General features: G+C 39.4%; 1 protein-coding gene across 2 annotated transcripts in view; it reads right to left on the reverse strand.

The window, feature by feature from the left end:
* Positions 1-24,337, reverse strand: part of UGGT2 (UDP-glucose glycoprotein glucosyltransferase 2) — a 235,857-nt gene that overhangs the window by 152,903 nt on the left and 58,617 nt on the right. For both annotated transcript variants that reach the window (XM_025200352.1, XM_025200351.1), the window contains exons 9-12: positions 23,773-23,872; positions 17,325-17,385; positions 4,220-4,311; positions 1,383-1,533 (exon numbers count right to left, since the gene is read on the reverse strand). In XM_025200352.1, the coding sequence (XP_025056137.1) occupies positions 1,383-1,533; positions 4,220-4,311; positions 17,325-17,385; positions 23,773-23,872 (404 nt within the window). The remainder of the gene's footprint in view (positions 1-1,382; positions 1,534-4,219; positions 4,312-17,324; positions 17,386-23,772; positions 23,873-24,337) is intronic.

Here is a 24,337-nt window from a genome sequence, read left to right on the forward strand (position 1 = left end):
TCTGAAAACAATGTTAATTTATTTTTCTTTAAATAAATAAAATCCTTAGAGGTTTTGAGGCAGAAGGTACAGCAGGGTGGCACCTCACAGACTAACTAGTTCAGATAGGTAATATCTTTCATGGGTAGCAATCTACTTCATCAGATGCTAAGAATGGTTTGGTAGAAAGAACATTTTTTATAAAAATGAAAGATACATGGGTAACCACCATTGCAGGTTTGTGAGGTCTAAATTGAAGTTAATATGAACATGAAAATGGACTCTTAGTTAAGAATATTTTTACAAAAATAGAGGTGCACTACCATTAGAAGAAACAGTTATAATTCTGTGTTGCAATATGACTAAAATCAGTTTCAAAGTGTAGAAATTCCTCTCACAGCACAAAGGCCACATAAAGCAAATAAAACAAATACTCTCTCACCCATGGGAGCATATAATATATATCACAATATAAGGGTAATTACATTTTGGTCAATTATCATCAGTTTTTATATACTTTTCAATAAGGAGGCAATTTGGCATCCGATGAGGTTTTTATTTTTCAATCTTTTCTTCAATTAAAAGGACATATATTATTTGTTATAATAGATTGTTATTTAATTGTTTTCCATAGATGTCTGTGCATAATTAATAAAGGAATGAAATATGGTGCCTTCAGATGAAAATATTAATATTTTCTAGTTGTACACAAGCTATATGAAAAATTGTATCTAGTACTATGATAGAATTTTAAAAGTGAAGCAATATGGTTAGTGGTTAAAAAAAGAGGACTGGAAACTTAAGATGGGTCTCTGTCACTGAATTACTGGGGACCTATGGGCAAAATACTTAAGTTTTCCATGCCTCAGTTTCCCATCAGTGAGTGAAATGTTAGAGGCTAGGAGCAAAAAGTTATTTAGGCATAATATTTTAAACTAACCTCCCATCAAAATCAATGGGAAATCAGTGGATATTTACATGCCTAATTCAACCTCAGCTACTTCCTAAATGTACTGTATGGCTAAATTACTATTTGGTTTAAGGCTCAGTTTCTTAAATAAAACACTGGTTAAATGTAAATGTCATCATCAACAAATATCAAAGTGGATATTTAACAAGTCCTGTTTTCTTTTAAACATCTTTTGAAGTCAAAGCTTTTAATGAGGCATAGGGTAAAGGATATTATTTATACAATATCAATATTGTGATAGGTATATAGCTACCCCTGAGGAGTATTTTACATTTCTTATGACATTTAATGTTTTTACTAGTCTTTAAACTCAAAAACTGACAAAACAGGAAGTATGTAAAAGACACATGTATCACCAAAATATAGACTGGCAAACTCTATCCCATCATCAAATATATATTTTTTAATACTAAGCCATTAATTGTTTACTCACTGTTATTGAAGAATGACGAATATCTAATGCATAACCGTCATTTGCAGGATGGATATCTAAATTCCTAAGTTTGCTAAGAGCCTCCTCTTTGATTCCAAGTTCATGAAGACCATGCATAACTTTTCCCTCCATTTTAAGAGTTTCTAAAATACTTATTATTAAAACAGAATGTACAGTTTTGCACATAAGCATTTATGATGACATAAAGGAAAATAAAAAATCTGAAGCAGCAAAGGATATTTTCAATGATAAAAATATTGCAAAAGACATTCTTTCCCCTGCAATGAACTAATTTATTTTTAATGTAGTTTCATCCTTTTATCCTTTTTAAACACCTTTCCAAATAGCATTAAGGATATAACTTTAACTACATTTCCACATTCTTTTAGAGAACAGGAATAAGTCTAGTTGTCTGTTCAAGAAAATATATGGAAAAATCATAGCTTTATTATGGAAAAACATGCAAACATCACAATTTTAATTTTAAAATGGAGTGCAGCATATATTTTTTTCCAGTTACTGTAAATATTTTTTTACTTTAGAAAAGCTATAAACACATATTAAATTCATTCATGTAGAAAAATCCATAAATCACATTAAATAGTGATAATTAAAAATAAATAATACAATGGCTGCTTTGAAAAAAATAGATTATATAGTAATTCATAGGATTTTCAAGATCTTGTGTTATTTCTAAGTACATCTTTATATAAACAAAAAAGAAATACTCTGTAGAAGCAGTCTGTGAGATTTAAAATGACACCATTGGATGACAGGATGATTGGTTACATTTAGAAACATTTAGAAAATCATTTTTGCAACCATGAAGACTGGAAATTTCATTTTCAGTAAGAAAGCAGAAGCAACTCCATAGAGGATGAGTGAATAATCACTTAAAAAATCTCAAATTTCTTTAGAATTCTGTGATGAACTGGGGCAGCTTAACAAACAACCAGCCTTAACAACAGTATGTCTAACAATATGAGGATGATTTGAAAGAATCTTATGATGAAAAAAGTTTATTAGTTACCATATTTATTTGCCTACCATATGTATCTTTCCCCCCCAAAATTAGCTTTCGAAAACTGAGGTGTCTTAAGTTGGGAAGCTGATTTTCTGCCAAGAACAGAAGCATGGAGATGCTGTAAGGTAGCTGTTCTTTCTTTTCTTTCTCTTCCCTCCATATGGAGGGAAAGGCAGAGATCCAGGAGGTGCAGTAGTACAGTCACATCCAACTTTGATCCCTGCGTCGAAGTTTAAAAACAACTGTTTAGCAGCAGCTGTGGCACTTCTATTTAGGCAGAGCTGAAGAAAACAATTGACTTAATAACTCAAGCCATTCAACAGGTCTATTTTTTAATGGTCTTTATGTTCCACTAACTAAGCTGGGGCCTGGGTGGGGGGGAGGGGGGCGTGTCCCGCAGAGTCCTGGAGCCGGCGGAGCCTCACTCGGGGCAGGCAGTGGCTCCTCCCTCCCTGAGGTGAGGCAAGGCAGAGATGAGGGCTGGGGCAGGGGGCTGGCGCGGGCTCCGCTGGCTCTGGGGAAGTGCTCCACTCCCTGGCCCTGATGCGGGGGAGTGGAGCACTTCCCCAGAGGCGGGGGAGCCAGCATCAGGCTCCCGCCCCAGCCTCTCCTGGTGCGCAGCCTTGAAAAGGCTGTGCGTGGCCACACTTTTCGTTGTGCGTGGCCACACGCGCACACCTTAGAGGGAACCTTGGTTAAAACTGTAGGTTTTATCTGAGCAGGAAAGGAAGGGTGAGTAAGTTGAAGATCAGGCTCTGTTCCTGCTCTATGCAGCCACAACTCTGGAAAAATGTTTTTTTCCTTCATTCTGTTTTCCCAAAACTAATGTGTGTACTATTTGGTGCATGTGGTATGAGAGAAAATACAGTACTAAGACAATATAGAATTCATTATTCGTGCTTTTAAATATTATTGAAAACTAATGTGATTCAAACTATAATTCTTAGCAGACTGCCTTGATTTTCACATGTACTAATTAAAAAAATTACCAAGCATGTACATGTTTTCTCATATACCTTACAACTGCTCCCCACAAATAACACACACAAGTTGTTTTGGGAAGCAGAAAGCAGAATGAAGAAAGCAAGATTTTGCCAGTCATGGCTGAATTCAGACCACACAAGCAGGGACAAAGTCTACTTTTCATCACTCATTCTCCCCTTGCAAGCTCTATAGCTCAAACTAACTGTCAAAGCCTCTAGTAGTGAATTGGCAGCAGCATCCTTCTGATGCCCAGACAAAAGCTGTGACTAATTCAGCAGCAGTTGTGACAAGGTTAAAGCTTAAGCTACAGAGCTTTCAAGGAGAGAGTGAGTGACAACAGATTCCACCATCCTGCATGCAGCTGAAGCCCAGCACACCACCAACTCTGGCATCCATTACAGAATTTCTATGCCTTCATGCCAGCGCAGAAGTCAGTTAAAATCATCCTCAGTTAAAAATCAGCCCCCGGTGTGGAATGCCTAATTTTTGGGAAAAGGGTGTGAATGGTATGCAGGTACATACAGTAATTTCATTTTTCAGAAAACAACATTTTTGCCACCTCTTTTCCATATGCATACAATATTTCTTACACTCTATAATTTCATTTCACATGGTAAGTTGTCCTTATTATAAAAAACATTTTCCAAAGGAAAATGATATTATATATCATCAGAGAATATTTGCATAACAAAGGCAAACCAAAAGTACACCAGCATTTTAAATCTTTACTGGACTTATCATTTAAATTTGTGTTCCACTGTGAGCAAAAGTTAACTCATTATGCAAAAATCTGGAAACTAAAGAATAAATTCAGTAATTAAGTTCTTACCTAAATGGATCATGAAAATCCAGGTCAATATGAAGACCGTTTAGAAGTAAACGTGCTTCTCCAGGCTGAATACCAAGTGTTTCATAGAAATGCTTGAAACACAAAGGGAAAAGCTGCTAGTTTACTTAGGTACAAGTCAACAGCAGTGCGACCATCATAGAGGACATTCCGGTTTTCTGCTCCTCTGTCCTTTATTGATATGAAATCTGATGCCTTTATGTCACCGGTTTCATATCAATAGAGGGCAGACGACTACCAGACTGTCCTCTATGATGGCCACCCTAGTCAACAGTAAACAATCAATCACATATTTAGAACTTGAAATAAATCCTACTGTAACAACTGCAAATATTGTGGAACACATAGCAATCTAACCTGTTGACCCATATTACTTTTTTCTTTCTGAAAAAGCTGGCAGGAAAATTACAGGCAATGTTCTTTCATAATCAGGATTTAATATATTAGTAATGCCTAATATAAACTAAAAGCTATAGAAATCAGGCAAATTCAAGACAAAGACATATTCTTAATATTTGCCGGTAGAAAATTCATAATACTCAGCAAATGCAGAAAAGTACCACTCAAACGTTGAAAAAACTATCCATCCATGCAAGTTTCATCCAACAATAGCTACACCAAAAAAATTCTATATTGTGCTATATACTAATCAATTGCTAGCAAAGAACAAAGTATAAATACTGAAGACATATTCCTAAGACAACTGTCATTATTTCATTAAATGCAACATCTAAGAGACATTGTTAAATATAAAATTCTACTTCTGTATAAAGATATTTCCTTTAAATATTATACTGTAGATAACAAATGAAACTGTCAAAATTGTAAGAAAGTTAAATGAAAAATATTTTTCCTGTATATTTTCCATGTGTTTCCCTTGAGCATTTAATAGCACCTGCTAAACTGTCTTCTGCTGATGGCCTATGGTACTTCCTGTTTCACAAACCATAGATGACTATGCAATTGTATTATTTGGAGGACGCACATATGTATACTCTCCTGTAAATTATTCAAGAGCTTCTCTGAATTTGCACTGGTGTGGATTTATTTTTCAGCAGTGAACAGAGACAGGTATGCAGAAGAGCTACAAGATAGTTAACCTCCAAATCAATGCATGGGATAAGGCAGTATTGATTGTGTGAAAGGGCAGCAAGGAGAACCCTACCTATCACTTTCAGACCTCTACACAGAACTTAAAAGAGATTTATTCCTATCACTGGAGGCATACAACTCACCTACAAGGCTTTCTATATGATGCTGGAAGAAGCTTGGTCAGAAAGAATCATATCTCACAGTTTACTTTGAGGGGAGAGGAACCAGAGATCAACCAGAAGGCATAACAGCAACTGAGTGAGACAATTAGAGTAGAAAAAGGCAGACAGATACCAGAAGAATGAGAAATAAGAAAAGGTATACCCTAAAAACCATTCTGCCAGACCACTGAAGCAGTAGAAAAAGCTAAGGGGACTACGTCTTATTCCTTAGTCTCCTTACAGTTGTTGGAAACCTTGCATTGATGGGAAATATAACAGGATTCTCTCTCACAGTTCACAATCTACACCTAAGAAATGCCAGAACTAGATCCTGCATGAGGGATGTAGGATGCAGTATTATGTCCTAGATCAGGAATGTCAAACTCATTTGTCCCCAACAAGCTACATCTTGATTATGGGGCTTTTAACAGGCCAAATCTGAACTCCAGGGCTTCCTGTGGGCTAGAATCAGACAACAAGCAATAACAACATCATTAAGCCCTGGGGCTGCCAGAGCCTTTGTATGGGCAAGGCTCTGGAATGTTAACAGAGTGTTAACACAGCTGCCACTCACCTTTTACCTTGCTGCTGATTTTAGTTATCAACAGCAACATTAATGTTACCATTTAACTGTTCTGATGTTTACACTTCCTTGAGCTACCTGACTGGAGGAAGTTCAATTCTGCTTTTGACTACTGTATTGCTGCTTGCTGCAAAAATCACCAAGGACCTCCAAAGAGGGATTTTTATGTGCCCACACATTTATCCCTTTGCTTAGATGAAGAAATAGGATAGCCTTATTTGTAAGATATTCAGGACTCGTAGTAGAGATGATATCTTTTATTAGACCAAAAAGATTTTAGCAAAATCTTGTTTATTTGTTTATTTGTAAGGCAACACGTTTTTTCAGTGATGTAACTAGCTACTACTTCCTTCATGGAAATTTTTCTAGTAGCCACCTGAAACATAAACCTTTGAGGCCTACACATCTAAGAAATAAGAATATGCAACAATATCAAAGAGGTTAAAACTTCATTATACACTGCTAAAAGATATCTTCTGAATGTTCTCAAAATAGGCATTCAATTAGTTTTCCCATTTATCTTATCCCACTAGGGGAAACACCTTGCTGGACTTGGTGTTAGCTACAGGGGATGACCTGGTGGGGAATCTGCAGGTACAAGGTAACCTAGGGGATAGTAACCATCGTTGATTGAATTCACGATCCAGCGAAGAGTGGGTAAACTAACCAGCGGAGCTGAAGTGCTAGACTTCAGAAAGGCTAACTTCAGTGTGCTCAGGAGATTAGTTAGTGAGGCATTTAAGCTCAAGAGCTTTGGTGAAATGGGGGTCCAGGTAATGGGGGTCATTCCTCAAGGAAGTGATCCTACGGGTGCAGAAGGAGACAATCCCATTGCGCATAAAAGAGGGCAAAGAGCCCTCTTGGCTGAACAGGGAAATCCAGGAAAGCCTAAGGGCAAAGAAAGGCTGTGGAAACAGGGGGTAGCTACCAAGGAGGAGTATACCTCCCTGGCTCACACTTGCAGGAAGTCAGTTAGGAAGGCCAAAGCAGGATTAGAACTTAGGCTGGCAACAAAAATTAAGGACAACAAAACGTCCTTCTTCAGGTATATAGGGAGCAAAAGGAAGGTGCAGGGTAGCATAGGACCCCTACAGGACAAACTAGGGCAATTGGTGACAGAGAGGGGGGACAAAGCAGAGCTCTTCAATGAATTCTTTGCATCTGTATTCCTAGACACAGACCAAGACAAATCTCCCAATTGGATCATAGAGAGACACCAGAGGGACACCAGCCCACCAACTGTTAGCGCATAATTAGTGAAGGGGCACTTGGAGAGGCTGGATGTGTTCAAATTAGCGGGCATGGATGAACTTCATCCAAGGGTGCTGAACAAACTGGCCAATGTCATAACAGAGTCGCTGGCACGGCTGTTCGAGCACTCGTAGTGCTCTTGTCAGGTCCCAGAGGACTGGAAAAGGGCCAGTGTAGTCCCTGTTTTCAAGAAGGGGAGGAGGGAGGAACCAGGAAACTATAGGCCAGTTAGTCTCACCTCTATCCTTGCAAAAACTCTGGAAAAAATCATTAAGTATCACATTTGTGGGAGCCCAGCAGGGGAAACAATGCTGAAAGGAAATCAGCATGGATTCATTGCAGGTAGATCCTGCCTGACTAACCTTGTTTCTTTTTATGACCAGGTCACAAAATGCTTAGATGCAGGAGCTGAGGTAGATGTCATCTACCTAGACTTTAAGGATGCCTTTGATACAGTATCTCATTCTGTTCTTGTAAATAAACTGACAGGCTGTGATGCAGATGATTACATGGTCAAGTGGGTGGCAAATTGGTTTAGGGGTTCGCACCCAGAGAGTGGTGGTGGATGGGTCGATACCAACCTGGAAAGATGTGGGCTGTGGAGTCCCGCAAAGCTTGGTTCTTGGACCAGTGCTATTCAATGTCTTTGTCAGTGATTTGGACAAGGGCGTAGAGAGCACCCTGTCCAAGTTCGCAGATGATACCAAATTATGGGGCAAAGTTAGCACAGCAGAGGGTAGGGAACGGATCCAGGAGAATCTGGACAGGTTAGAAAAATGGGCAGAATGAAATAGGATGCAGTTCAACAAAGACAAGTGCAAAGTGCCTCACCTGAGCAAAAAGAACCACCAGCACACTTATAGGATGGGAATGATCTTCTCAGCAACACAGCAGCGGAAAGGGATCTTGGAGTCATAGTTGACTCCAAGATGAACATGAGTTGTCAATGTGACAAGGCTAACCATACTTTATCATGCATTAGCAGATGCATGATGAACAGGTCCAGGGGGGGTGATGCTTCCCCTCTATGTGGCACTGGTCAGGCCGCAGTTGGAGTACTGCGTCCAGTTTTGGGCACCGCACTTCAAGAGGGATGCGGAACATCCTGAGAGGGTTCAGAGGAGGGCCACTCGTATGGTCAGAAGCCTGCAGGCAAGGCCCCACAAGGAGATACTGAGGGACCTAGACCTCTTCAGCCTTCGCAAGAGAAGGCCGAGAAATGATCTTGTGACTGCCTATAAATTCAGCAGGCGAGGGCAGCAGGGAATAAGAGATGCTCTATTTACTACGGCACTCCCTGGAGTAACTAGGAACAACGGCCACAAATTGATGGAGAGCAGATTTAGGTTGGACATTAGAAAGAACTTCTTCACATTAAGGGTTGCCAGAATCTGGAATGGGCTTCCAAGGGAGGTGGTGCTCTCCCCTACCTTTGGGGTCTTCAAGAGGAGACTGGACAAGCACCGAGCTGGGGTCGTCTGACCCCAGCGCTGTTTCCTGCTCAGGGCAGGGGGTCGGACTCAATGACCTACTAAGGTCCCTTCCAACCCTAACATCTATGAATTATTTTAAAGCACTACAAAACCACAGCAGCACTCCTAGTTGAATGGAATAAACATGCACCTTCCTATTTTAACCTTATTCCAAATGCCAGGTAGAAAGTGACTAATTTTTTCAACTACAAGAACTTAAGTTCATTCACGTGTGAAAATCATAAGTATTGCTGTAAGTGGAAAGGTAAAACAACCTCCAGTAAAAAAATTAGAGGAAGATAGATAGTACTCAAATTTTCCTGAACCTCTTTGTACAGAAAGAACCTTCATTTGCACAGAAAGAATCTTCATTTCCTATTCTCAGGAGTTATCAGCCAGGACATCTATGTAAGAATGGAGAGGTGGACAAGAATTTGCTTTGATCACATTAACAAACAAATTGTCCTTTCAGCAAGAGAGGGAAGAAGATCTCTACCTCTCCAGAAAGACTTTTTTCCTCAGAAGACTTATTCCCATGTTCTGGAAGTTAGAGGCCAAAACTGCAAAATCTTGTGTTGCACAAAAATGCAGAAATGAGGGATAGGGACCATTCCACAGGACAAAAGAATGAAGAGCCACATGCTAACAGTGCCTCTCAAACTAAAGGGGTGCAAAGAAAATACTCAGAGTCTATAACCAGTGACAACCAAACATATTTCTCAGGCACTTAACTCTGAACGGATGTCTCTAATGAAGTACTGCATGCTGATGAAACCAAAGTTTTAGCTGACAGGGCTTAATTAGCAATAGAGAAGCAGCAAATAAATCTTAAATGGTAACCAAATCTAAGTCCACACAATACTAGATAAAAGACCTGACACAGGACTTGTTGTAGCCCTCAAGCACAGAGAATTCCAGATTTGCACCATGCCTGTGGCCACTGTGCAATCTCTGATATTACTGGAATTGAAGGACTCTAATGAGTTGGCAACAATTGGTAAGAGTATACATATTCCTGTATCAGTAAAGTTGGCAAGCAGCCTGCACAATTATCACAGAGCTCTTCAAGAGAAAACCAAGCAAATGGAGCAGGACTGTGGTTCTGAATGTTGCTGATATTCTTGTCAATAGTGGATTTCTTATGGTTATTGAAAGCATAGTTCTGAATCCTACAGGCTTGGGGACACAATTAGGTGCTAATTGTACTAATATTGCTAACTGTGAAGGAAGAGACTGCAACTGGCTGATCCAAAGTATGCAAAGTTTAACACTAAGGGCATTATTACATCCGAGGCTGTGAGCCACGCAAATGTTGATTGGTGTTCGTGGTAGCTTGGACTCTGGAGTAGTCAAACCCTTAGTTTAGAAACCTTCTCTGACTGTCCCCCACCATCGCCGCTGTGACTTTCCAACCGAGGCCTGGTGAGCAGTGACATGAATAGAAGCTGTAGCTGTGAGTTGCTACTATGGCTAGGTACAGACATCCAAGAAGTCTGAGTCAGAATAGATCTAAGACACGTGGTTTTCTGTAAGCAGCTTAATTTAGATCAATAATGAACAGAACACATGTTCATCTTTGGTGGCAGAGGCAAGGGGATGCAAATCTTAAACCAGGTTCCACCATTTTTAAACCAGTTTGTGTGTGCTGAAATTCTGTTCTGTTATGGGTATAGACTGGGTTTCGATCACTTATACCAGAAAAAGTGTAATGTGTGTACCTGGCCTAGGGGGCAGATATGCCAGAACAGGTTTCTATCCCTGCTCTATGGGCAAGGGGCATGAGAGATTCTGAGATACTGGAGGACTTCAACTCAGGCAGCACATCCTGGAGAGTGGCCACACCTTAATTTAACAGGAGCTGGGCAGTGTGGATCAGAGATAATCCAGCTCTGGAGTGGTGTAACTTTGAGGCACATAATGGGTGTTTAAAACCACTTGAAGGTGTTAACATGTGGACAATCCAGGGGTTAAGAGCTCCAGGAGCTGCCCAAAATGACCATGCCACGAGGCCTTAAATAATACGATAAACACAAAAACAAAGATACAGATAACAGCCCCTAGGTAAGGAAACTGGGTCTCAAAGGTTTCCAAATCCTCAGATGTTGTGGAAGAAAGAACTGGATGGGACAGGAGGTGATGTTCATTATATAATTTTCACAATACATACGTAGTTCTGAAAGGGGGTATTAATTTGGCCCCAATATTCACTACTTTCCAAAGCATTCCTACTCTGTTGCACATTCTTTCAACATCCAAAACTGAGGTTGATACTGACAATAATGTAGGCATTGCTACTTAAACAGTTAGCAAATTATTGCACTGAGAGTCATGAGCTGTGTTTAACTTTTTTTGTCTTATTCACCTACAGCAATCCTTACTACAGACTCTTTTTACTGCTGAATGTAATTTTGACTACATCTAATCATCATATGCCTTTCAACCTTTAATACTTTTTAGTCATTTCCTTCCATTACATTTTCAACTTCCATTATCTTAGAAGGAAATCATTCAGTTATGCACAGCATGAGATCATATCTTTCCTGCTGCTAGATGGATGTATTGTAGCTCAAGAACTTGCATGGCAATTTATAATGCTGTAACAGCGATGTTTAGAGAAGTGGCCTAACTTTTATTCACACAGAAAAGTTTGGATTTTTAATAACAATTTTAATAATGATAACAAATTTATTGTTCCTTTTTATTCCAGATGTAAGATTTGTGTTACTAGAGGACCTGTTTTTATTTTCTGTTTTTCCATAACTAAAACTATATAAAGAGCTGGAAAACCTTGTCTCACATAAAAGGAACAAGAGGGACTTTGCTGCCCACCACCATATGAAACACAGGGGCAATCTGATCTAGATACAAGACAGTTTACTAGGGGTGCACCGATAGAGATTTTTTAGGCCAATATTGATCACCAATTTTTAAGCCATATTGGCCAATACCAATCTGATTGCCAATATGCGGCCCGGCAGCATGGAGAGCAGTGTCTGGCTGGTAAGTCTGTTGTGAAGGAAGGGATAAGTGGGGAGGGAAGGGGCATAGGGGAGCAGATCGAGGCCCCCAAGGTGAGGAAGGGAGTGGCCCTGGGGCAGATGCTTCCCAGCTGGGATGGGGTGGGGTGCAGGATAGAGGTACAGCTCATCCAGGGGACCTGGGGGTCGAGCAGCTCCCACTGCTGTATGCACCATGAGAAGGCATAGGGGGCATATGCCCCCCTCCCCCCAGATCTTTACACAGGGTGAGGGCAGGCTGCTGCTGCGGGCTGGGGTTGGGGGTAGTGCTGGGTTCTTCCTGGCAGGGGGGCTGGGCTAGGCTGCACTCAAGGTGGGTGGTGGCGGCACTGGGAGAGGGACTATGGCAAATTTTAGGATGGCTGTAGCCCCTTCCATAACCCGTCTAACAGCACTGCTACTGCCTGCCCAGAGCACAGCACAGCCCGGCTCCCCCACGCCGGGAAGAGCCCAGTGCGTGCCCCTGCCCCAGCACTAGCCCCACTACCTCACTGCAGGGGCCTTGGTCTGCCCCCCCCAATGCCCCTTCCTTCCCCCATGCCCCTTCCCCAACAACTGACTTACCAGCCAGACACTGCTCTCTACACTGCCGGGCTGCATTCCCGGCCGCCTGCATACTGCACTGCAGCTCCATGCATGCATGCAACATTTATCAGCAACATTATAAGCCACATCAGGTAAAAAAAGTCAATTCCCAATAATGTCAATTTTCCTTTTACCAGTGCTGTTATGATATGGGACCAATGTATGGGCGCACCTCTACAATTTACATAAACAATTGTCTTCTGGGTAGATTGTATGAGATAGGATAATCATTCTGTGTTTGAGTTTGATGCTAGCTTCCTATTATATGTCTTGAAGTGCAAACAGATGTCACATTTGAAGCATTTCAAGACGCCTTTGAAGTACAAGCCATGAAGATGTATGTGCCCTTTGAAGGGTTCCAAAAATGGAAGAAATGTTCCAAAATATTACCTGTTGGAATCAGGCACTACTTATCAGCAGTTTGCTTCTTCTTACATGTATGTTGTATGGATTGTGACAGGGAAGCCTGGGCCCTTCAGCAATTCTACAGTGTTCCTTTCTTCCCAAAAGCAACAGCAGGAGTAGGACGAAGAATAGGACAGGCTGTTTAATAGACACTGTCCCACAGCTCCACCTCTGCTCTCCCAGATTGCCCACACTGCCCAAGACTAGAGACCTCCTCATCCCTGCTGCCAGGAGACTGGAGATCCTCACCGTAGTTGTGGGACCCTTGTGCCCTCACTGGGAGACCAGATACACCCACAACCTGCTGCAGCCCCTCCCAACCCCGCCCTTGGAGCTTGGAACCCAGCTGTTCAGTGTCCATTATTCCCACACCTTTCTGCTTCTGGTCTCCTGGTTCTGGCAGGGAGGGGGACAATCCAGATAACTAGAGACTGCAGCAGGAGAGCATGCAGCTGCAAAGATTTTGACTCCAACCACGGGGCACAACACGGGACGTATGTGTTTCCGGTAGCTGAAGTGCTATGCTGCTATGCTTTTGAAACATTTTAAAGTCCACTGCACTTATACATGTTTGAAATGCTATCTCTGTCCACATGCTTATTAATATATTGTCCCCTTATCCAAAGATTGAAAAAAGGAACATATTTGACTGCGAGTTCATAACGTATCACTCTCTCTGGGACAACTGGTAACAAATGTGGCCAAGATGAAATCAGAAGAGAAGTTTTAAAGCTATGATCTGGAACACCATCTGAAGTTTACTATTGAAATGTACCAAAAGGTTTTGCAAGGGTCATGTTCAAAATGGCTTGGAAGAAACTCCATTTTTTGTAATTGTTCATCTTTCCTAAGAAGTCATTCCTTCCTATTTTTAGGGAAGAAAAGTGAAGTGATATGGAAGTTACAAACAACAACTACAACAACATAATGAAATTGTGGCTAACCATGTATATCAAACAAAGTATTACTGTAATTAGGAGCTGATTAAAAGGGGGCTATTAAAAAAGTTTGTGGAATGTTGAGGCCCAAGGGTAAAAAAAAAAAAGTTCAGCCATGTCACAACCAAAAAGCAAGAAGCAGCTGAAGGACTGCAAACTGCAAAACTGTTGCATGCATATCATGGAAACTCTTTAAAATTTGTTTAAGAATGCATAACTTGATCATCTGATCATCATAGCTGATTTCAGTGCTTCACCTACCCTGGAGATCTTCAAAAGGAGACTCAATGCACACCTTGCTGAGGTTTTTCCTGCCTAGACCAGGGGGACTAGACCCAAAGAGCTCATGAGGTCCCTTCTAGCCCTAAACTTCTGTGATTCGGTACTTAGCTGCTTTGACCTTTACATGTATTTTTTGCAAATTTCAGTGCACCAAATTAAATTTGAATGGCAGTTTAAATCATGTAAAGTAAGTGTGTAGCAGTGAAGTATGTTTAATGGGAAACAGGCTCAGTCTTTAACTATTAATGTCCAGTCATAGCAAGGTTTGGGTTTTCAATGGGAAGACTCTTTGCAAGTGCAATAATATTGTGTTGGGTTGTTAACTGTAATCCATTAACACACTTTGAAAATATATTAGTTATTAAATCATCTCAATATTTAGACAGAATTCCTCTTTGTTGGTATGTTCAGTAATTTCTTCCTTGTTCTCCCTATTCAAGGGAACATTAGACAATCCAGTGCAAGTGGAACAAACATTGTGCTACTTCAGCTTCCTATAGGAAGCTTCATTGGAAGGTGAGTGAAATTACACTGTGTATGTGAAGTTATAATAAAATTCATGAAGCATAGGCAGCATGAATTCTTATATATAATATTAAGTTAAATTTCACTGCAGATGCCACAAGAAATCCCAGAGTGCTGTGAATTCCAACTCACCCAATATCAAGATTAAGGTTTAAGATTGTTGCAGTGACTGCTTGATTGAAGTCATTAAAGTACACAGTTATTTCTTGCTGTAGCCTATTAGAACAAACTAACACAGAGACACTACATGGAGAGATGGTTATCATGCCAAAAGCAAGGTCATCTGGGAATCTGCTGACAACTGTTCCCTTTAGCACAGACTGAGCTCAGAAACTGGAAGTGATGAGGTCCTATTTAACAGTCAGAATTCTGACCTAATGACACAGATACAGTCAGCCCTTGTAAGAATCTTTATACACATAGGAATATTGGTCTTGAGCTTTAAACTAGGCCTGTACTAAAAGTAGGCAGTAGCTGAAAAGGGGTTGTAACATTCAGCACGAAACATAAACCTTAGGCTCTGCTTTAAGGAAGAAGCTAGAAATGTGCTCGTGGACCACTGGTTCTCAACCATTTTAGACTCAAGGCACCTTTTGGAAAATGCTGACTCTTAGCTTTCAGAGGGCCTGACCCAGTGCCATGGCTCCTAGCAGAGGGTGCTCAGCCCACAGATGAATGCATTGGTGTGATCCTACATGCCACAGCCATCTGCCACAAGCCCCTGGGCTGAACAAGCTGCCGCAGGTTCTTGTCGAGGGGCTGGCAGGAGGGAGGTGCTACTGGGGGTTCCAGGAGCCTGCAGGCTACAGGCACTGCCTGGGTACAGTGTGGCTATCCTGGCAGGTAAGACCCCCTGTCAGTGCTATGGGGAGAGGGGAGGTACTGGTTCCATGCAGCCCCTCCCTGATGGCAGTTAAACCACTACCTGATGGCAACTCTGCCACTATGCTCACTCCTATTTAAACCCTGCCAGCTCTGTTACACAACTTTGCCTGGCTCTACTCCCCCAGGTAACCGCTAATTACTTCCCTGCCACAGCAGCCATGTGATGCTGCAGTCTGGATCCACATCACTTTCTGAGCAGCCCCTGCCAGAGCTTCTCCCTTAGTAGGCAGCACTGATCCAGGGACCCTGCCAAAACCTACTGCCTCATGCTGCTGCCGTTGGCACTGCTGCCTGCTCACTCCCACGCACTCACCATGAGGAGCCTGCTGTGGCCAAGGGCTTCAGTCCTGGCTGGTGGTGGAACTTGACCCAATCCCACATATCACCCTCAGCCCTGGATCCCCAGGCCACCCTACCCCTTTGCTACAGGACCATTGCACCATTTAACTGATATAATTGGAGGAGGCTAAATGGGTAATGTTTTAAAATTATATTTACATCCCTAATACACGGACAGATATAATGCTCCATTTGTGCAATCAGTCCTCACTTAGGTGGTAATAGCAAGTCAACAGAATCATAGTTGGCAAATATGTCAGTATCTTGATTGAGAACAATTTTTCTCAAATAAGGAAACTCATAAAAGACAGTCAGAAACTGATTTGGAAACTTGAAAAGGTATAAAAACCTCCCAAACTGGCTCTGAAGTAGGAATAAATAACGTCACAGACATGAGAATTTCTCAATAAATGCAGGCATGGAATAACTGAGGTCAAACTAATGAGTTACATATGACAGCAACCAAAGTGTTAAAGGAGCTCTTATGTGGTCATACTCAGGCAGCATAGACAAAAAAGAATAATTCGCTTGTAGAGCACACTATATATGAGAATTCATACAGTATATGCTTCATAATCTAGATAACATTTTTTATAGAAAAACATATACTATACGTATGTAATATATGTACTTGCATAATCTACTGATTTATGTTTGACTTAGAATGGCTTATTTAAAATTAAAACCCATCCCTATAAGATATTATATATATAACTTCAATTTATGAAAAGCAGCGAGGGACTGTCCCAAGAGGTTCATTCCAGCCCTACGTTTCTATTATTTAAACATTAATGGCCTGATTTCTCAACATGATGAGCCCTGAGAGCTCCCTTTTATCTCAATATGCCTACAGTTGTTCACTAAACTCTAGAAACAATGCTATACATCCTTTCATTAGTTGAGGACATAGAAGAGTTAGGGAATTAAACACCAAAGAAGTAAAGAAAAAGTGAGGTTTGAAATCTATTACCATACTGAAATTTACAAAAAGATTAAAAAGAAAATACCGTATTCTTTCGCATACACACGCACCTTTTCCCCAAAATTGGAATGCACGTATTAAGCAGAAAAGCTGATTTTCTAACTGGAAAAAAATACCCTGCTTTATCCTGCTCCACAGTGCAGCAGCTGTGGCATTATTATTCAGGCAGCAAAGGGAGTCAATTGACTTAATGGTTCATCATTCTTTACTGCAGAGATGTTAATGATCATCTCTTTGTTTTAATGGTCTTAATGTTCCATTAATCAAGCCAACCTTTCTTAAGGCAATTCTGCTATCCACTAGCACCTATTTAAGCTTTAGTTAAGTAGGAAAGGGAGGATGAGTCATATAAAAATTGGGCTCTGTCTCTGCTCTATGCAGCTATAACACTGGGAAAAAATATTCTGCTTTTCAAAAACAAGGTGCATATTATATTCCAGGACATGTATATGTGATAAAATATGGTAATTTATTCTTCATCATTAGAAATAAGTTGTAATATGCTTTGCTAATAAGGAAATCTTATTAAATCGATAGTCACTTCATGCATAATTAAAAAAACTGGCAAACCTTCTGATTTTCCTCTATTTCATTTTTCATTTGTTGGTTTACAGGAACTCTGGTCAAAGATCTGCAAGAATAAAATACTGATATCACTCAACTATTTTATATTTAAACAAGTATTCTTCTTTATCATATATATGGTGTTTTAAGGGCTTAAAATCAACCTGAACAATTTCCCAGCTGTTGACTTAAGCATAAGGTAGCTCCAACATTACTCAACATTCTCTGTAATTATTTTAAAGCAGAAGTGTTAAACATGTGGCCCACAGGCTGAATCTGGCCCATGGAGTTCAGTCATTTGGCCTGCAGGTGTTTTCATGGGTGGGGATGCTCAGCTCTGAGGGCTGGATTGAGGCCATAGTGCTTGTTGCCATGGATGCCAGAGCCCCTGTGGGGCTGATGTTAATCCTTGCAGCTGCCAGAGCAGCTGCTTCTGCGTGATTCTGGAACCAAAGGAGTTAAAACCACTTGCCCTCTCCACACTACTACACCCACCACTAAAAATGCAGTTTTGAGTCTTCCCTGCTGACTAAAATTGAAGGCAGGGAGAAAAGAAGACAAACAGAAGCAACATTAACTCTCTGGCTTCTGCACTGAAACAATGGTTCGGGCAGGCATGGGAATTAATGCTGCTGCTCACAGGACATCCAGGCCATGGGAAACCCTGCAATCTGGATCCAGACCATAGGAAGCTCCGACGGGTCAAACAAGTTTGATGTCCCTGCTTTATAGACTATCTAACATATCAGAACCAGTGATATTATTTCACTATCCAAACTATTATCAAGTCCAAAATTTGAAACTTGGATGTTTTGAGATAGGCATCAAACTCTATATTTAGGTAACAAAATAAAAGTGGCTTGGGGAATCCCCATTTTAAAATTTTGTCCTACTGAAAATGAAAAATGTGAAGAATGAGCACTTACAAAAATAGATTAGTGTTGTTTCATTTTAATCAAGGAAAAATGTGGATTTGAGGCTACTTTTTACAATTTACTTTTTACAATTTATTACAATTGGGGATTTTTTTTATCAGAGAAAACCAGGATCCCTGCTGATTATAGAAGGGGTTTGGGATTGAGATTTCTGGATTCCGTTCCCAACTCAGCCATTCAATTTGCCATCTTGGGTTAATTACTTAACTTCAGTGCCTCAGTTTACTAATCTGAAAAATTGTTGTAACAATAAAAAGAAAAAATAAAGTATCTTATCGTCATAAAGCAAGGTGCCATAAGTGTTTGTAATACTCTACAACAGCACTGAAAGTGACACAATAGCAAACACAAATTATTAATCATAGGTTTCCTTAGTTATTAATGGCTTTTATCCTGTATTCAGAGTAAACATGGTTTGTCTCCTTTAATGTTTAAGAAAGCTCTTTTAACTTTATCTTTCATGATGTTATGATGAATGGGTTTCATTTGTAAATATAAGACCCAAGCAGGCAATTTAATTTCACCAAAATTTGGTTGCATACTTTTTTCTGACAATGCCAATTATCACTGATGGTTAGATACCACAGTTAGAAAGAAATATTGTACTTTTTTACTTCATTTTGTCTTTTACATGATTAAATCTTATGCTTTAACACATAACTGCAGTTATTTCAGCAACATTATCTGTGGATCTGGGCTTTTAAGAAAATGTGGAGAATCAAAATCCAAAAATAAATAAGCAAACTAAGGACCCTACCAAGCCATTTTTATTTTAGGTATCAAGAAATATTATCCTAGCACAATGGCACAGAAAAACAAAGAAGTAACTTGGTTCAGCTCTGACATGAATCCTCCTAGAGGTAACCTCATACATTACTGATTTGGATGACGGGATTGAGTGGAGTTAGCAAATCTTCAGATGACAAGCTGGGTAAAGCTGCAGACGTTTACATTTGCATTGCTCCCAATCATCTGACTGGTGCTCTGAAACATGAGTGCACTGGCCACCCAGTGAAGTTATAATAAAATTCATGAAGCATAGGCAATTACCTGCCAGTTCAGGGGAAGCCTAGTATCATGGTCCTGGGCTCCTCCTGAACTGGCAATGGGGCACAATTGGGATCTGATCCCCAAACCACAATCACGGCTCTTGTCATGAATGTGTGGCATGGCAGCAGGTGCAATTGTTGGGTCTGTGGCTCAATCCTATCACACCTTTAACTGAATATCGATCAGCAGCCTTAGTGAAACACCTAACCTAGTAAGAGTCACAGTAAACAATTTCCCTTTGTTGCCTGATGAGGAAGATCTTTGCTCCCACAAATGAGGTTTGCTTCAATTTGGGCAAGCTGAGAAGTCTAGATTTTTCTATCTCCTCCCTAAAAACTGATTCTGTTACTGCTTTGATCTACCTTGGCAGGAAACTCTTCTCACAGTAAAAAGCAAATAAAACTTAAAGCCAAATAGTTGCAAACATAGCTGATATTATTATTATTATTGTTGTTGTTATTATTATTATTTTATATAGCTTTATCTTATTCCACACTTTCACTAATGAAAGAAAATGGTGGCCAAACAACACAAAGGAAAATCACTTTATGAATGAAGCAGAAATCAAATTGGAAAAATAGAAGTGAGAGCTGGAAAGGACAAAGTATTCCTAGATGGTCATTAGTCATCGTTCTGCCTGTCATAAGCAGTGAGGAGGAATTCAAATTCTGCAACATCAAAGACAACAGCATAAAAATACAGAATGGTGCTGTATAAAGATAACTGGTACATGTTTGAGGATGACAAACATACCTCAACTCATGCCTTCACTTCTCAGCCATCCCCAAATCACCCTGACAAAGGCTTTATAACCATACCACCACATATTTCCATGCACATAAACGATCTTAATAAATATCCTGCTACCAACCTGTGTGAACTATTTTAATAAACAGTATAAATGGTAGGGCAGAGGGGCAAGAATGAAAATCTATACTTTTTTTTTCAAAAAACGTAAATTCTGATTCATATGAAAGATTAAAAAAGAAGAAAATATAACACCAAAGACTGACAGGAAAACTTGAATCTAAATTAGAAATGCCAGCTAAACACCCAGTTGAAAAAATGGAGGACAAAGTTAAGGACATAACACCATTAATCTAGAAGCCTGGAAACAGTTTGCTCTGCAGGACACTGCTTTAAGGGAGCCTGCTACCAGCAATAAGCAGCATTATAAACACCACAGAGCTTATATAACATTTTCCCTATCATAAAGTATTTCTGTAATTGATGGGAATTATTACTGAGAGTTAATTTATCCAAAGGAATAACTCAGACATTAAATAAGTAGGGCACATTAAGAGGTTGAAAACCAAAAAAGTAAATTGTGTAGCAATACCAACCTAGCAACTACCATTCTAGCTTTATAGCATTAGTTTCAAATAATTTTTGTGTAATTAGTCATTGTTTAAAAAGAAAATGCTTGTCTCGTTTGTATATCATCATATTCAGCATCATTTGTAGCTTATTATTTTTTGTATTAAAAAAGCCCTATAAACCACAATCAGGATTAGTCTCTCATTGTTCTTGGCACATATAAAATACAACATAAACCCTGCCCAAAGAGCTTAAACTCTAAAGAGGAAGTGGGTGTAAAAAAAGTGAAAGGGGAAAGGAAAAGATAAAGCTGATGTGACATTAAAAGGAACATAAAAGTTACATATATTAGTAAAGTGGGAGCTTCAATGCTTTGAGGCTTTTTTGTAATAAAGTAAGTAAAAAAGACATATTAATGAATCATTAACTGCTATATGTCGAGCCATTAGGATGGATGTCAGGAAACCCATATTATTACTAGTGCTGTGCATTATTATATTGTATACAACAGCAAGATTGTTATAAACTAGTACATGGTGTTTCAAACAACAAAAAGCCTATAAAATTAATTTTCATAAAACATATTAGAAATAGCTCTCTTGTCACATCATCTGCATAATTGTTAAATGTACAGAAATTACATTTGTAAAACACTATCTCAGGGTAACCATACTGCTGGGAAATGGAGTGAGGCATGAAAACAAGGCTCCTCACTGGAAAGGCTAAGAAAAGGGATTTTCAAAGCAGCTGCATATTTAGAAACAGTCTAAAGACCATTTCTGAGTACAAATACAACTTTTTAATTTCAATTTCAGTAATTACAATTTTTGTTTTGAAGTTAAAATTTGTCTATGCCACTGACTCTCAACCTTTTTATGCTGAAGGTGCCCCTCAGAAAATCCCAGCTTTTAATTTTCATTTGGTTTTTGACTATAGAAAAAGAATGGACCAATTCATCTGTTGCAAAGTAGTCAAGAAGACCACAACAGGTCAGGATGTTTTTTGACACTATGAATTTCAACTTGAAATCTCTGGGTTTATCTTATGAATCATGTAGGTTTTTGCACACCCAAAAATGGTAATACTGTGTGGCACTGTACATGGCCGCAGCACCTTGGTTGAGAATTACTGGTATACACTACTTCCTATTCGCAACCTGCAGAAATCTGCTGATACCTGACAGCTGAAAAATGACTGGTCTACTATCATTGTTCAAACTGACTAAAATGAAAAAAAGAAATTAAAATTAATTGTATTATTACAATGCTTTCAAAATAACTACATAAAGGGTTATTAGTAAGGTAAATTAAGAAAGGCAATATGTTTTGTTTTATAGAATATGAGCCTGTATCAGCACTCATTTACTCCAGTTTTACTGGTTAAATGGAGTTATTTGTGACTTACAGTAATGTCTGAGATTACTAGTAATTAATATTTATATAAATTTGTTTTGTTTATAATTATTTTCACAAAGACTGTCTACTTTATGATTTGTATGGGTTTTTCACACAGCAAAAAGGGAGACAAATACTTTTAAAAAATAGCTAAACATGGTTATCAAGCCAGAAACAGCTGTAAGTGTCTGGACTGCTGTAATACCTGTAATACTTTTATCTGTATTTTTTTGTTATTTTACTTGTTTATTTTAAGTTGAAAGTCTGCCTTTAAAAAAACAGAACTTTAAAACTTATTTACTCTCCTGTACAATTAAATGAAAGCAAAGGACCATTAATGTTACATTGCAGTATTCCTTTCTTTTACAGAAAATCAGTGAAGACAATAAAGAAAGTTAAACAACTCCCTGCATTTAAAGTAACTCCCTGCATTTAGCAGCATTTAGCACCCCATCAAGAAAACAAAAGCCTCTCTCATTAGTTCAAGCTCTTCTTAAACAGCTTTTCCAAGGAAGGAACAGAGGGACATTACCCGTTGATCTGTTGATAAGCTCCAAAAAGCCCTAAGGGACACTGTCCTGTCTGCCTTTGTCTTTTCTGCATTACACAGACAACTCTCAGCATTAGCTAGCATACCACATGCTGGCTACTGTCCGTGCTGTCGGGGAGGGGAGGGGAGGGAAGTTGGGGAATCCCTGCTTGAACAGGGAATGGTGAGGGGTGGTGGGCAAGTGGAAGTTAGGCAGACCCTGCTGTACCTGCAGTCTCTGCCAGAGCTCCAGCCAGGGAGCAGAGGGACAGGGTCAGCCCTGCTCTATAGCAGAGAGACCCACCCAGGACTAAAAAGCATCTGGGATAATGCAGGACTCTAGTTTTAGTTAAACCAGGAAGGGGTCTGGGACAGACATTCCATAAACCAGTTTGAGCCAAATCAGTTAAGTCTGATACTACATTCAACCAGGTTTATCTCAACCCAGTTTCAGCCATTTTCAAACTGGTTTATGTGCATTGAACGTCTGTTCTGTTACAGGCTTAAACCAGTTTCTGATCACTTAAACCAGTTTATGTGTAATGTCTGTCCCTAGCCTAGAGGGTAACCCTATTTTGCTTCCTATATAACTCAGTAGTTGACAAAAATAATTGTAGGACAAGCTGTCATACACAGTGCCTGTCATAGATAAATAATTCCTCAAAGTTACAAGGCATGGTCACAACACAGGAACAGTAACCTTTTATACTGGCACTGCTACAGCAGTATGACAAAGAACATTATTTTCTGTAATGAAGAAAGCCTGTAAAACTCCCGGTCCTTATATACTTTCTGTTTTCTTGAAATGTTGAAAAAGTATTGGGGAGATCTTTTGCTAATGAGCAACATAATAATGTACAACACTCAGAATACAAGTCTGTTAACATTATTTGTATAGTATTTCTTCCACGAGTAGATAGATCCCCACTGAAGTCACCAGGACTAGTCATGTAAGAAAAAAAATTCACACCAGGAAGTGTGAATAGGCCTTAAAATTGAAAACATGGTATCTCATGTATCCAGACAAAAGACTGTTTACACAACCTTTACAAGATTAGCCTTTCTGACAATTCTCTCACTGAATTAATCTGAAATCTATGCAAAAGAAACTATATAAGCACCATTATCTCCTTGCATGATTTGGATATACATTTCTACAATGTTCATTAAATTCAAAAACAAACATCAAATGATAATTAATATCACCATAAAAAGCAATGTTATCATACCTGGCCTTTACAGGGAAGTTCTGTGCAATGTCTTTCATTACCTTTAAGGCATCATAAACAGGGGTCGATTTAATTTGAGAAGCTGCTTGAAAACTGAGATCTGTAAAAAAACAAATATGTGGAAAACACAATATAAATCAACACAGCCTCCATTTTATAAAACACAAACACATACAAATGGTCAAAACTCTTCATAGTTCACTTGCATAACACCAATCCACAAATCTTAAATCATTAACATTGGAAGGTGAATATACAGATGTTAGGAAATGCTAATTTAAGTTTCCTGTACAAATTTACCATGGCATGCCTTGTGTGTATAATTTTCTAAGTTTACACAAAAAAAAATTCCATCATGTAGCATCAGACCGATTACTACAGTGATATCAGTAGAATTGGGCCTTAGAAACAACAAAAAACTCTGCCAGTTAAACTAAGGGAGTAATTTACAGCAATAGCACTATATTTTTTTTCTATGCCAACCAACACTAGAATGGAAGAGAACATACATTTTACTAGTGGAGCTCACAGGTATCTGTTTTTGGTCCCCCAAAAGATGAGAATC

Source organism: Alligator sinensis, unplaced genomic scaffold (assembly GCF_000455745.1).
Source record: "Alligator sinensis unplaced genomic scaffold, ASM45574v1 scaffold740_1, whole genome shotgun sequence".
NCBI classification, from domain to species: Eukaryota; Metazoa; Chordata; order Crocodylia; family Alligatoridae; genus Alligator; species Alligator sinensis.